The sequence below is a fragment of the Echeneis naucrates genome, chromosome 15, assembly GCF_900963305.1.
Source record: "Echeneis naucrates chromosome 15, fEcheNa1.1, whole genome shotgun sequence".
Taxonomy (NCBI): Eukaryota; Metazoa; Chordata; class Actinopteri; order Carangiformes; family Echeneidae; genus Echeneis; species Echeneis naucrates.
Window position 1 is genome coordinate 19,155,532 of NC_042525.1, and position 15,963 is coordinate 19,171,494.

The following is a 15,963-nucleotide window of genomic DNA, read 5'->3' on the forward strand; positions in this document are numbered from 1 at the left end:
CGCGTGCAAACCAAGCGTGCAACATCGTACCACAAGCATGCAATTTAGCACCCCTTATTTGGGATCTTAGTAGATCAAGCCCTTTGTGTTTCCTGCTCAGCCAGCTCTTGGATTTGGTTTCTTGTTTGGGTTAGTGCCCAATACTTTAACTACTTGGTGAAGGTAAAGAAAACATCCCAAACTCACCATGGAAACAGAAACAGGGCTTATATTATTCAATGACTCGAATAAAATAAAATACATTTTAATAATTGGCACATGAACGTCTATATATCTGATCTGTGTAATAATATGTCAATATGTTACACATATTAGAACAACGACATGGTTGTTGCTTTTGAAGTGTCAAGTCTCCCTCTGTGGAGCATAACCCTTACAAGTTGTTACTGAGGCTGAAATACTACTTCTGACATCTTCAGACTTTTTGTTAAGGAACTTTTTAGGAGAAATCAACCTTCTCAGACAGACCTGCACTTTCCTCATTTTCTTTTTATGCTGAGAGGTTAGAAGTCTTATATTTCACTTTAATTGGCTTTAAAAAGACCTCAAAGTCTTACACTTTTTAAGAAACTTTTAAACAATGGAAGAGCGGTACAGTTGAGTCCACTGATGTGTAAATTAACATGTGACATCATCTGATCCTCCTGGCAGGTAGATGCCCTCTTAAAATCAGTAAAACCCCCTGAGTGGTACTGCGGCTAACAGAGGCTGTGAAATATTAAAAAGAACACAGAACACAGGCGTCACAATACATTTGACAGCAATATACTTCAACAGTGTTCATCATGGGGATACCTTTAAATGGCCTTAATAGCTGGAAAGGCTGTGGGTTTGTCTTTGGTGAATCCTCTGAGACTAGTTGGGAGGGGAAGAAAAAGAAAGAAATGTAGTAGAATGGGCTTAAGAGGTTTCCTGGCATTTGTGCAGCAGGTAAAATGGCCTGATGGTGAAAAACCTGCAGAAAAGCAGATTTTGGTCCAGAGGGACAGAACATTAATACAGACATCAGGGAGAAAAGAGCCTGGCTTTGCATTCAGGCTCCTAAATGCAGCAATTTACATCATAACCACCTGAATATAAACTGTTATTATGGATGTGCACACTTTAGCAAACACACACACACACACACACACACACACACACACACACACCAAATAAGAAAATTCATGGGCTGCAAATCAACAAATAAATGTACATTATGTTGAAAAACGAATGCAACTGTTACACAGCTGAAAACACAAAACAACATGATACCAACACAGGAGCGAACTGTGACCATTATACTTCATTACTGACAATTCATACACATTTTAAAAAACAGTCCTATTAGCACATATTCGCCCACATACACACACACTTTCCAGCCAAACACCAGCCAAGAGCCATCATTTCAATTTACAACAACTGCAGTCATTAAACACGACTATAATCAATAAGTTGTTTAGACCACACCCCTCTTCTTCCTTACTCACACCACTGCAGAGCAACTAATACACACATCGGACACCACTACAAACACACACTCTGCTGCAAGCTGAATGCACAAAAAGTGCCAAATGAATGCACAGATTACCAAAGCAAACAGTGGTCCTGAAAATGTGTATTAGAGATTGTGTTTCAAATGGAAATACGGTCACTTGTTAAATGTCCCATATTGTATACATTTAGCCCTCCATGTGGTCTTTGACTATAAATCAGGTCCAGGTTCTATATTAATACAATGAAAGTATCAAAGCTCTCAGTCCATAGAGAAATGCTCACAACCAGTATTCAGAAACCAAGCCGTAAAAATAGCTGTCAGAGCTTTTTCGATGTCATAATAAAACAGTCACCGCTCTCAGCCACGCCTATAACCCCGCCCATCTAGACCCACCATCCAATTTCCCTGATTGTTTACCTGAAATCTGTTTTATTTTATATTAGATCACTCCAAAAAAAGTCCACCCCCTCTGGAGCTCACTGACCTGACCTATTACTAAAACTCCAGAAGGAAGCCTAAGGCAGAAGATGTACATCAAAACTGTCTACTCTCTTTGATCTCTGTACATCTTCTCATAAAAATCAGCACTTCGATGTATGGGGCATTTTATAAATGAAAGAAAATTGATTTCATGGTAATCTTTCCTTTTGTCAAATTAAACATACGTATCTTTCAGTGAGATAATTGCTTTTGTAAAAATTTAAAAAGCTTTTGAGAATAGAACCATTTTATTCACAACAATGCTGAGAAAAATCTGCTAATTCAGGACCAATGCACAGTGTGACCTTACACAACTAATGAATAATAAGAATAATTTAGAATAATTGACTTGCTAATTGTCCTGAATACATAAAAATGAAATTAAAATTGGAGGAAACAAAAGCTTAAAGCACACTTGCATTTGATATTACAGAATGACATTTAAGTCAACTACAGGTCTGAAAAATCCCACATATTATCACAGACACGTTTTGAAATGGAAAGGCTGCTGAAGAGCATTGCATTACGGTTTGATGCAGTTAATGCTGCTATGCCAGCGTGAGTCTTAAAGTCAGTTTACAGTGCACCTCTTTGAACTAATCAGCTCTAAAAGGGTTTTGTTTAGTTTCACACGTACGCCTTCCTGTAAGCTTATGTAACATGTGTTGAGTGAAAATGAGTCATCAGGTCTCCTGATGCCTTTACCAGAGTTGGTCCAAAATGATTACTGCTGTGAAGCAGCAAAACACATTGCATCTCAGGAAAGGTTCAGCTGTGAAAACTGCCTCAGACTTGTACGAAAAGGAAACATCCTGTGATCTGTAGTCATGGATAATAAAGTTTTGTTTTGAAATCGAAGAAGCTTTGTAAGATTTTACAATCATCTCAGCTTTGAGGTGATTTTGGCAAACAGATCCCAAATCACTTTAGAGCAGAACTTCTCAGTTTTTCAATCTGCAGTATGATATACATGCATTCTCACCTATAATACTGAAATGGCTGTAACAGTAGACATTAGTTAGTTAAGTTTAAGTGGAGTATGGAACTTCGGCAGCACAATGACGGTAACTACTGACAAAGCTGGTTTGGAATCAAAGGCAGCAAAAGGAAATACTTCCATTTTCAAAACAATATTACTGATGGGAATTCTCTAAAAGAGAAAAAAAACACTAGCATAACCCACACATTACAGCACAAACACAAAAACAACAGCAAAAATTCTTTTCTATGGACTGCAACTGTTTTCAGATCTGAGGGCAACTGACGTGTGCTTTTTTTTTTTTTTTTAATCGCAAAGGTAGAGCTCCAATTACACCAATAAAGTGTGAGACCGAGGAGAAGTGAAGATAAGTAGAAGGGAGGAAAATGAAGAGGACTCCATGGACAGCTGATCCAGTCTAGTCATTACTGAGGTCAAGACCCGCAGCAGGCTGTCTTCTATGTCCCTAACTCTGAAACAAGGACCGCTTGTTAAAACATGGAAACATGTTTGGTTAATTAATAAGTGAGAGAGAGAGAGAGAGAAAAGAAAAACAAAGGCACAGCATGAAGACTGAGTATTTAGTCACAAAAAAATTATGGTAAGATTTTGGAAAACATTGTGGTCTGGGTTCAGTTTTCTGTCATGGCTACAGTAATAAACAATGCTAAAAACCATTCTGTTCATGTATAAAGTAAACAACATGAGCTATCAGTTCCAGCTGAAAATAATGTGCTATGAATGAATCTTTCCTTTGCTCAAATGATCACAACCACAAAAGGGGTATATCAACTCCACATAAACTTCAACACATCACTATAGAATTTAACACCTCGCACATAACCATTAACAGCTCAATGAAAACTTTAACACATTAATATAAACCTGTGACATGAACATTAACCTTGCAGGTGGAAGGAAAATGTGAATATGATCAAAGCAGTTATTTTCCCCTTTAAATTGCAATTTCATTGTAATTTGAGAAAAACTGTTTCTGTCTCCTAATTATCACCAGTTATACAAATTTACTGAAATCAGTCATTAAGAACGATTAACCATAGCTGACATAGGAAAGCATGCAAAACCATGTTCAACAGCTGAAATATGAAGAAAACTACATTAGACTACGTTCAACTTGAGCTATCCAAAGTGAAAATGTTATGAGGCAAGAACACACTGCGATAACCTTGTGGCATTTCTGTATTTTTAATCAAAAATCGAAATTGAAACATTGAGTCAAGTATGCTAATTTATTTTTACATATTTCAAATAAATCATGGGTTAATCCAGCATGCAAATTATTTTCATTAAAATATCTAATAGGCCAAAAACTACAACAACATGCAGCGAGTGAGAGAATTTACACCAAGCAAGGACATGAGTTTATTTTTTTATGTAGTGGAACTCACGGAGCCTACATTTGGGGTTGTTCACTAATCAGTAATAATGTTTACATACATACTTACAGCAGCATTTTATCAAAATGTATTTGTACATCTCGCAGCAACTGAAATGTGTTTACAGCATACTCTTTCTTAGTATCTGCATATTCATGAGGACCTAATGTCTAAAGTGAAGCAGTTGCCAAGTGTCGCCTCCACCTACGTGCTATGAAAATGAGTGCAGCTCTGCCACATGTGTGCACTTGTTAGCAGAGCCTGCAGAAGTGCCTCCTTTTACCGGATGTGTAAGACATACTTCTGCATCCATCCACTGCTCAAACACTAGGAACAAACTGGAGTGAATAAGCAACATGACAACTCAATCTCAGGGCAATCGGTAACTTCCACACTTCCAGAGTCAGTAACTTCCACATGACGCAATCCACAATACTGTTATTATTCACTCCATCATGTACACAGCTAGCAGTCAGTAAATGTAGTCACCAAACAGATCAAGCAGTGGCAATAATACAGCCGTAATTAACGAAATGGCTTTACTGAGCTTTGCATTATTACTGCAGCTACATTTATGTACCTGTATCTCCTTTCTGGATAGTAAATAATAGCAAGCAACGCTAACTAGCAATTTAGGATGCAACAAAATATATATATTTTTTTAACCTCTACTGTATCAGAACAAAAGTTTTTGATGAGGTTTTCCTTAAATACAAAGGTCAGTGTAATTTTACATAAAAAAATTTAACATTATTTCATTGTGAACTAAAAAAAGTACAAATACGAAAGTGTATAAAATATTTAAGATTTTATATTGCGCAATCCAAATGACTGGTTTTTGGTGAACTGTAAGTCTCTCAGAAAAATAAAGCAATTACAAAGCTAACAAGTTGTCTTATTGCACTGAGTTGCCAGCACAGCATGGATTAATGATAATCTATTGGCAGAAATGTAATGGAAGTTCAGTGTTACACATTAAAAATCATCTAAAGCAGGGAGAAGTGTCTTTGTTAGCTTCAAATAAGAGTGGATCTTTTTCCTCACAGCGTTTTGCTACTGGATTTTCTTGTACATACCTCTACATGCAAAATAAACTGGTTATAAACTAATCTAAATGGAGAAGTTAATACTTTTTTATATTTTTGTTGCAAGAGAGTATTACATAAAAGGTTATGACTGGCAAGATGCAAGTGGTTGGCGGGACAAGATTGCATATTAGCTCAACACAGATTAATTTCAAACCACCACCAATTTCATTGAAACACTTTTTTTTTTTTTTCCTCTTCTGACCAAATTTGTCTGGTGTAAGAGTTAAAGTGAGAAGGTCCTGACCCACACACCCTGTACTTCGCCAGCCTATCCCACATCCTGATGACTGGTCACAGCTTCCTGTCTGGCTAAATGTGCAGCACTCAGCCTCTCTTCTTCGCTTTCATCCTATGGAACATGATACCACCTCAATGAGATGCACGAGATAGACCCTGCTCCTCTTCTATGCGCAAGACCGTTAACCATTTCAATAGCTAGTCTAATCCAATAAAGCACTCTTTGTCACTGATGGGATCAGAGGGGCTGTTTGTGAGTGGGTGTGTGTGAGTGTGTTCCAGCTATCTGATTAGGAGAGGCATTCTATTTAATGATGGCAGGCGCAGAGGATAAATAAGTGACTGAGCATTGAGCAGCAAATCAAATCAACTGACCAATCACACTGGCCCAGAGTTCGTTTGCAGCAAAATGGCTTCTGACCACTGACAGGGAGCTTTTAATCAGCCGGCCTATGCGCTGTGATGCATGGAGGGGCATAGAGAGGCAGGCAGGAGATATAGACAGACTGATAGAGGAAATGGACGACGGTCAGCTGGAAACTACAAATGAGGAGCTTCAATTTGAAGTAGAAGAAACTAGTTCTTCCCCCAGAAAAGTCTGTTTTATTTCCTCCTGTAAATTTTAATTAACTATCTCTGAAACATAAAGAGTGCAAACAAAGAGCTGTTGAAAAGCGTTGATTTTCAACTTATTAAAGCCCTTTCTGGTTAAGATAACAGTTTCCTGCTAAATTATACACAGAGATGTTCAAATTAGAAACAGTTACAGTCTTGGGCTATTCAACTTCTGGCTAAATTAACAGTTCCTTCAAAACAAAGATGAAAAGGGAAACTGGGTCATGTTCCCATAATGTTTGTGGGCTCAATCAATAAAACATGATGTCTTGATTAGAAACTAATCCAGGCCAGTCTTAGTTTGTGGAAAAATTGTGTCAAAAGGAACAGATTACAGCAATGATCTATATTTTTGTCAGATATTTCTATTCAGTTTGATAATATAACTTTCATACATGATACCTAGTGAACTCATGGGCCAATGATATAGCAAATTAGTGGAAAAAAAGATGGACTGAGTGGAAGTACGAAAGTTGTTAATGTTAAATCTGTGAAGAAAAACTGCTATGAATACCAGATTTAACTGAAATATCGACTTTCTCCAGTGTGGGTATGAAACCTTTTTTTCTATTCTCCTGTAAAAGGAACATATGTGAAATACAGCCGACTGGTTCCCGAGTAACGTCAGATGCTGTCAGCCCCCATTTGTGAAAACCAGGAATGTTCTGATTCAAGTCGTGTTGAGGACAAAGGTGCAAGGTCGACATGACAGAACCTATAAAAATCTATTCCAGCAGAACGACTGGCTCCAACACCTCACTCTGCCTCACTACCAGCCCCCTGAGTCCAGGCTGACGTCAGGACGCCAACAGGGAAACACTCACAGGTCACTTTAGGGTGTGTATGTTGTACTGTCGGTGTGATTGTTCATGGGTTTCTACCTTTTGAAGGACTTTCACCAGCTAAGTGAGGACTCACTCTTGTTTAGCAGGTTATGGCCTGTGTGGACATAGGATGTCAAAGGTTAAGTAAGATGGAACCTATCTTTGGCTGATTATGGTCTCATTGTTTCTATAGATTGTTTTGAGTTGTATATTTATTTTCTATGGGCATACTGTGTCAGGTAAAAAAATTATTACAAATTATTACAAAAATTAATCATAAAAAACTGTCAGTACAAAACAAAACAGTGTTTCAAAACCGACAAACACGAATAGATATTGACGCATTTATGTTTCTGCAAAACTGTAATGCTACCACTACTGATCTTTTTTTCTGGTGTGGTATTGTATTTTTTAAATAAAATTAGAGTGCAACAATGACAGTTAAAGCTCTGTAATTAGAATCAATTTATTATTATTATTATTATGTATTAGTTATTGTTCTTTTTTCTATTATTACACCAAGGGGGGGGGGGGGGCGATCCTTCCAACATAATATATTGTAAACCACATGCTGGCTGCTTAAAACAAAGACCTGTGAGTTGCCCATAGGTAGAGCAAAAACAAGCTATTGTTAAGTGAGACTTTATTGATATTTTAACACTGGCACCTTTTGAGAGGACCTTTATTTCAGACATAAAAAAAACCTGTTACAAATGATAAAATGAAAATAACAGCTTGACAAATTATTTCATACAGCGTAGACCAAAGCCAAACATAACTGTAATACAAAGAGAAGTAAATATTGTCATTAACACTTATCTTTGCAATTTTTTGAGAGCGTGAGAAAAATGACTGAATCTTTTAACATTAGTTAATAAGAGATTAATATGGTCCTTGTGAATAACAGGAGGAACTGCCAGTCTGTTTGTATATCAGTGCTTGTGTGTGTGTGTGTGTGTGTGTGTGTGTGTGTGTGTGTGTGCGTGCATCCATGTGTTTCAGTGCCATAAATAACAACATCAGCTTTGATGTCCACACAAGCCGCCATACTTGCACTGATGCACAGTTGTCAAATCAGTCAAATCAGTGAGATTTTGATTTAACGTCACTATGATGTCTGATATTCAGAATACAATGAGATTAGAGTCTCCAGCAACGTCAGTGAAATTTATTGCCACAGAAAGTGCTGATAATATCAACTTACGAGTTTACGCTTTGTCATTTACGGCACGTCTCAACTCCAGTGTGTAAATTTAAAGCGTCAAAGACAAGTTTCCACCTGTCTGTGATGGAGAAAATAATTTACACCATCTGCATTAAAGCTTGAGAATTAGCAAGTCGAACTTTTGTTTTAAAGAGAAAAAATCAGAGGGTCAATAAAATGCGTGGAGGTTCATCCTGTCAGCAGCATGAATGGGATCAGTAAATTTTCTCACCAACTTTGTCTCGTGAATCAGAGTTAATATGCAGTAGAAATGTTCATCATTTCATCATCATGATCGGGTGGAAAAGTGTGACCTGACCAGTGGCTCGACTTGAAAGGTCAAAGAGTAACCAATAGTGCTGAAATCCTCCCCATGGGAAAAACCAGGCAATCCATGTTTCCTGACAACCTGGACAACGCGCTCTGCTCTGAGGTCCTCTCTGTTTGTCTCCTAGCATTTCTGTACTTGTGTGCTTGTCTGTACAAGGAGGGTACTTTTTTGTGAACGTCTGTTCACAGGTCCATTAGACCAAATGTATCAGACCAGGTCGTTACCAATTCTCAGGGCAATTTCTCTTCCTCGCCCCCTCCTGGCGTCGGAAATCACCAAGGTCACAGGACCAGACCGAGTGCCTCTCATATTACACACAGCTACATCGGACATAGCAGCAAGATAGGTCTCATCGTGGTGATTATCATATCACCTTTCAACCAGCAGAACTCTGATAATGTATCATTAATGGGAAATGTATATGAGGCTGCCGATTGACAAATGACCCATAAAGAGTTGCAGCTCTTCATACGCGACCATGATGAGAAAAGCTGGGAGATAGTTAGTCCATTATGTTTCCACTGGCAGTCTTGTGACGTGCTTTAACAAAGTTTTACGTCCTGCTGTTTGAAACATAAACCCATCAACTTGTGTTTTGTCTGATATTTGAGTGAAATACATGGGTCGCGGATGATATATTTACAAAGTATATGATTGTGGTATTTTTTAGGACGTGACAAAAGAATGCAGTGTGACTATTGAAAAATGTATTCAATTTGTTTTAAGCTGCCAATACATTTTTCTATGATGACCACATAATACAAAATTAATATATATATATATACATATATATATATATATATATATATATATATATATATATGGGCAGCGCGGCAGCATAGCAGTTAGCGCTGTTGGCCCACAGAAGGGTTCTGTTCTCGGCCTGGGGACTTGCTGTGCTGAGTCATGTTCTCCCCCCGTGCCAAGCGTGTCTTTGGACGGTTTCTTCACACTGTCCGAAGACGTCTGGTGACTCTAGATTTTGTCTGTAGGTCTGAATGTGAGTGGTTGTTGGTCTCTGTTTGTCTCTATGATGGACTAATGTCCTGCCCAAGGTGTACCCAACCCTCACCCAGTGTTAGCTGCGATTGGCTCCAGCACTCCCCACGACCTGGATAAGCAGTTGAAGATGAATGAGCGAATGCATATGTATTTATATATGTACACACATATACACACATATATATAGATATATATGTTGACTTTGAATGCTGACGTTGATGATTTTTGAATGTTGAATTTTGAATTTGTATTTCTATTTACTTCAGAGTAGTTTCAGTGAGGTTTTAGTAAAAACTCTGTGTCTCAGAGTGCTGAAATTTAAACCATTTCTTTAGGTCTGAATGAGTTCAGTAAATAGAATCTTTACACATGTATGTAAATCTGAAAAATCACAAAAATTGCTCTATGCCATGTGATATTAGGTTGGTTAAGACATCTTCAGGTGCTGGTGGAACATTTCTCTCATTTACTTAGGCCTGCTCATCATGTTCTCGGTGTGCCAATCTTTCCGTTAATATATCAGTCTGAGACATCTGAAGTATGAAAGTCTCCTTGTGAATTCAGAAGAATCCCCACGACAAATCCTAAACTGAATTTATTCTCTTCATCAGCGTCAATGTGGAGCAGCATGGAGCCACTGCCCAGATTGTGAACGTGCGTGTGTGGAGGCAGACAACAGTTTGTTTAGTATGACAGAAGAACATGCCATCTAATGCGACAGCATCAGTGTTTAACGTGATTTTAATGGTTGCTGATGATATAGGGGTTGTGGCTGTATGGTTTGAAGTAGACAAACTGATAATACAATAAATTGGTTTTAAATGTGGGGTCTTTATCTGATGATATATGTAGATGTGAACATCATCAACAAACAAACTGTTCCAAATCAAGCTCTGCCTGTTTCAGTATTCTTTTACCATTTACCTGAATGCTTTTGTAACCCAGCGGCAGATTTAATCTCTCCCATTCCTCATCCTCCTCTTCATCTCTCCATTTTTCACTCCACCCATCTATCCTGAGTTTTATGTCTCTATCTGTATCCAGATCTGCTGTCTTTCTCCCTCAATCTATCAATGTGTTAGTCTCCAAATTCTCAGCGCTGGCCATGTTGGCTGTACAGCGGTCCCAGTATCAGTTAACCAGCCAGCTTCTGCACTCTCTCCTAATTCCTCTATTATGTCACTTCCTGACTCCATCCATCAGCACACACCGCACACCCTGCATGACAGTCTTCTTAAAATATCACAGCTAAAAGTCTACTTCAATTTAACGGATCATAAGGCTGTAGCTTGAATATTTAGTGTGTGCGGCTGCCGTCTGGAGATTTAATCCGGTGCTGCATAATTGATGGAGAGACATTGGAAAACACACAGATCATTAAATGTGATAGCAGATTTGGCAAACGTCTTTCAGAATAGTTTATGCCCAACGTCTTGTCGCAGCTATATGTTTTGCATAGACACAAACTGGATGATGATGATGGTGATGATGACGATGATGATAATGATGAAAACCACACAGCCATAGCTGGTTCCTCTAAACACCTTCACTGATATTTCTCAGGTTCAGCTGCAATTCCAGATGTTTGCTTTTTTTTTTAACTATGAACTTGGTACACTTAAAAAGCTTAAACTGTGCATTTTGTTAACTCAACCCTGACACGAAAGAGCCTTTTTTTACCTATTTTTTTGTGGGTATGTGTGTGTGAATGGAAATGCTTCTAAGAATAGAGTGTGAATGTATAACAGTAGAGATAAAGGTTTTTTTTTTAATCATCAGCACACAAAGGAACTATGGCAGGTGACTTCAACATTTGCATTAATAGTGATCGCATTTTAACATTATCTCATTAGAGACCTAATTGACTTTTACTATCATGTAAAAAAAACCCTGCAGTATTTAAAACACACATTGAACCTTGTCCTTGCATATGACATGGACATTTGATAGTCTACCCACAGAATCCTGTTTTATGGGCCCATTATTTAGTTCCTTTGGATTTCTTGTTACCAGACCAGACACCTTTTGGCAGAAATATCTGATTTATCTGACTGTGCTGTGGCTAAATTTACAGAGGTAATTCCATTAACTTTTAATTCAAGACCCCCACACTAAGTTCTTGTTCATCTTGCGCTGTAGGCTCAGTGAGAATGACATGCAATTCTGTTTCCCCTCTAGCAAAGAGGATAATAAAGTAAAAGAGGTCGGCTCCACAGTTTCACTACCAAGCACCAAAATTAGCAAACATAGCGACATCTTGAAAGAACTCGATGTCAGAGCATCACATGACGAGCCTCCATGACGACAGGAGGAAAATCAGTTCTATACCTGTGCTCTGTTGATCCATATCTTGCTCCAGCTCTTTGTAGCAACAATTTTATGAGGAAATTCAGTGAAAAACTTCAGACTATTAGAGACAAAACTCCCCAGCTTCTGCCTTCAGCCAATGCAAGTGGTCATTTGCCAATACACTCTGCCCTACATTCAGTTTTCCTTCGACTATCCTGAGCAAACTATCCATCTAAATGTTGTCTCAATCCTAACTGTGCACCGTGACAGCAATGTGAGCCTCCGGTGACAGGAGGTGGAAGTTCACTGAAAACAAAGCACGTCCTGGGAACTGTTTTGTAACATGGCTGTGGACATGACAGGGTGATGGATTTCATGTTTTCTTCTCAGCACACATGCTGATTATTTTAATTGCTATTCCTGAAAACTAATTAAGGGTGTAAAAGGAGAAAGGATCATTACAACCTTTAAATAAAAAACAACATTTGAGTGTCTTACCTGGATCTTGATTGGCCAGGTGAAATTGGACACATAGATGTAGAAGGTGATGTTGTGGTGAAGCCTGAAGTTGTACTTCTCACAGGACAGACTGTCTCGGTGTTCCTTGATGTTGGTCCTCGCAATAATGGGCATCTCTTCAGCGGACATGGTCCCGGCTGTTTGGGGGAAGACAATGAAAGGAGTACAAATGATTTTGAGAGGAGAAACTTTACAGGGTACAGATAAGTAGACCAATCAGGAACAGAGACTTATGTGGTTCAGAATCTGTCAGCTCTTATTAGGGTAAAGGGACACGCAGTGGTCAATTTGAGGGTGTTTGTTGTGTTTTTGCCCCAAAGACTTAATTTATTTAACCAGAGATCCCTTCAGAGGTGAATGTTATTAAACACACATTTAAAGCCTGTCAGTCATGTATGGGTGATACAGTCAGACAATGGTGACCTAATTCTATTTGATAACTCTGGACAACAGTGGAAACCGATGAGCATTCTTGTGTGAGGATAATCCTGGATTTACAGGAGTATTTACAGCTCCAACCTTTACGTAGTACCTTCTCTTTTGCACCATCATCATGACGACTATAATGTCTGAGATGGTAACCGAGGGGAGCTCCTGAGTCTGTGGATCTTGAGGTTTTCAGGATGGAGGCAGCTAAAAACGGGCATCTAGAATCAGGAAGGTCAACAACTATGAAGTCCCAAAATAGATTGACTCTATGATGTCACCCACTGGTTTTTAAGTTTCCAATTTGAAGCATCCAGTTTGCAAATCAGATGTCACTATCTTGGTTTTTTTGAAACCGGAAAAAAAAAAAAAAAAAAGAATTATAATTTTTGGTGGAGAAGGTGGAGCTAAGGAAGAGTGATGACTGGATCCAACCAGCTCTGTAATCCTGATTGGGTGATATAGTCTGTCAATCACACAGTAGTCACATTTTAATATATCCCCTGCTTTATGGTCGAGTTTCCTCTAAATTGGTCCATCATTTTAATAAATTATATCATGTTGTATTAAAGCAGACTTTAGAGTAGAGACTGAGACCATAAACTCATCAGGACGTTCATCAAGCTAATAAATCGAGGGAAGGGCATTTTCACATCCCACAAGGCTCTTCAGCTTTGGTTCCACTTTTAAGACCTTAAGGCTACGTTCACTTTGACAAACGGTCTATGTTCCGGTCTAACTTCCAATGTTATTCCCAGGACTTGAGTGAGTGTACTACACTGATACTGACAATAACTGTGTTGTTTATATTGTGTTAAAAATAGAGACATGGTAATATGCTGCTGGAATTGTGGATCTTTTCCAGATCATGGTTCTTGTCCTTTCAGTGCAATTGTTCTTTGTGCTCAGTTTTGGATGTCTATGGTGATAGACTCTAGCCCCGTTCCAATGCTGCCTCTCTATCCACCCACTCACAGACAGCGTATGACCGTGAGGGTCTTTTCGTTAAGGAAGAGAATATAAATACACTGACAAGCTTCTGCACACCTACGTCTTTCTCCAATTGAAACAGGAAGTTCAATGATTTTGAAAATATTTCAGAAAGGATATTGTAATTAAATCAATATTTATCTGAAAGATTATCTTATACACAGCATCGACAAAGATGTAGATGAATGGGCAGGGGTGACATGATCCTCATCATACTCATGGCACAGTGAGATTGTGAAAGGAAATTATGATGATTGAACTCAAAAAAAAAAAAAAAAAAAAAAACTCCTCTGCTTCTGTTTCTTTGTTGTTGAGTGTTTTTGTGCTTGTTCTGTTCGATCGTGTCTAATCTGATTCAGTGCTTGTATTTCCTTGGATTCAGAGCAGCCCGCTCATTCCACATCCTCGTTCTGCGCACATGAAAATAGCAGAGGAGAGACAATTCATTACTTACATTTATAAATGCACAAATGGAGCTCCCTTTTGTTGGTTTTTGGGTGTTTCATGCGTCCCACGCTCCAAATGATAATGCGCTTGTCTGGGCTAGCCCACTCCCACTGGCAGGTGATTTGTTTGGAATGAATTAACATGGCAGACTCTTTTCGAAACAGTGCAAACAGAGTGAGGGAAGATTAATGGGCAGAACTGGACCTGTAACTCCATCTCCCTACACTCTTATTTACTCTTCATTTGCCAACAAATGTTAAAATCATTAAATAAACCGAGAGTATGTTACTGTCTTAAGGCATCACAATAATGTTGCTGTCATGAGTGAAAATCTGATGTCATGAAAGACAAGTTTGTTTCAATACATTCTATTTTATCACACACTGATGACATGGCTTTCCCATGACTTTGAAATAATGAATATGTTTGCAACGTTTGCAAAACTCAACTGAGAAAATAAGTGAGTGAAGATGATAGAATGGCAACAGAAAGCAGGAGGGACTGGACTGTTGAAGTTGTTCTCTGAGAGGCAACTGAAGGGGAACAAAACTGAACAAGAATTTCAAATTCAAAGCCCCAAATAGTGACTCGTCTGACAGTTTGTTTTCTTTTGGCGTGAATGTCTCTGTGAGGGCTTTTTTACATTGCCAGCTAGAGGTGAGCAGTTCGAGTGGCACTAGTCTACATTTTAAAATGTCGATCTCAAGGAAGCACAAGAACATTTAGAGGCAAAAAATATTTTCATGACATCTCACAGCAATTCAGAGTGAGCTGATAAGTTTCTCTCGGTGCTCGATGCTCTGATTTCAGCATCCTTCAGAGTTTTACCAAATTCTGTGTTCAAGGCCCAGTTTTTCTGACACTGTGAATAAAATATTTCCATCTCCTGCTTTATCAGGGACATTAAATGCTCCATAATACGCTGCACCCAATCGCACAAGCAATCACAGTGGCACACACTGAAGACCCACAGTCCCTGCTGAGGAAGCTGTGGGCCCCAAGACACCGTGACTGTGAAAGCAGCGTTCTTTTATCTTAATTGAAATCAGGAGGGAAAATGTATAAAACGGCCTAATGCCAAAATTCAAAACAGCCTTTTGTCAGGAGGGGAGCAAGAAACGGATCTGACCATTTCACTTAAGGACACGACTCCAGCACCGAATGTGGGGTATCTTCACACAGGCAGCTAAAGACACAGTGTTACCATAAACACCAAGGGCTTTTGTTTCTTTGACAGAATCTCTTTTATCCAATGTGATATGTGTAAATTTAACACTTTTTGCTTCGACTTCGACTGTGAAGTTATTAAACATGAAGGACAAAACATCATAACTGAATTTTTCATCCATATATTTGTGGTTTAAAAACCAAAAAACGCCTCAGTGTAGTTTTGCATCTTGGCTCTCATTGTTCTTTGGTGACAACAGGTCCGTCATCCAATCAGCAGACAGGATATAAGCCTCTCTGTTGACTGCCTATGTTTTCTGAAGAAAAATATATCAGATTTCAGATAAACAACCAACTATCTAACCAAGCAAGGTTGGATGGGGGGGCCTCAGGCGGGCGGTTTTGGAAATGTGGCTGAGGCTGACAGTCAGGTCATCCCGACACTGGCTACAAAGTAAGTCTTCAAAGTCATACTGAAATCAGGTGTG

At 38.7% G+C, this 15,963-nt stretch overlaps 1 protein-coding gene across 2 annotated transcripts in view; it reads right to left on the reverse strand.

The window, feature by feature from the left end:
• The window catches only part of LOC115055161 (attractin-like protein 1), a 160,115-nt gene that overhangs the window by 14,465 nt on the left and 129,687 nt on the right, over positions 1-15,963 (reverse strand). For both annotated transcript variants that reach the window (XM_029520685.1, XM_029520686.1), the window contains one exon: positions 12,425-12,582. In XM_029520685.1, coding sequence (XP_029376545.1) covers positions 12,425-12,582 — 158 coding nt within the window. The remainder of the gene's footprint in view (positions 1-12,424; positions 12,583-15,963) is intronic.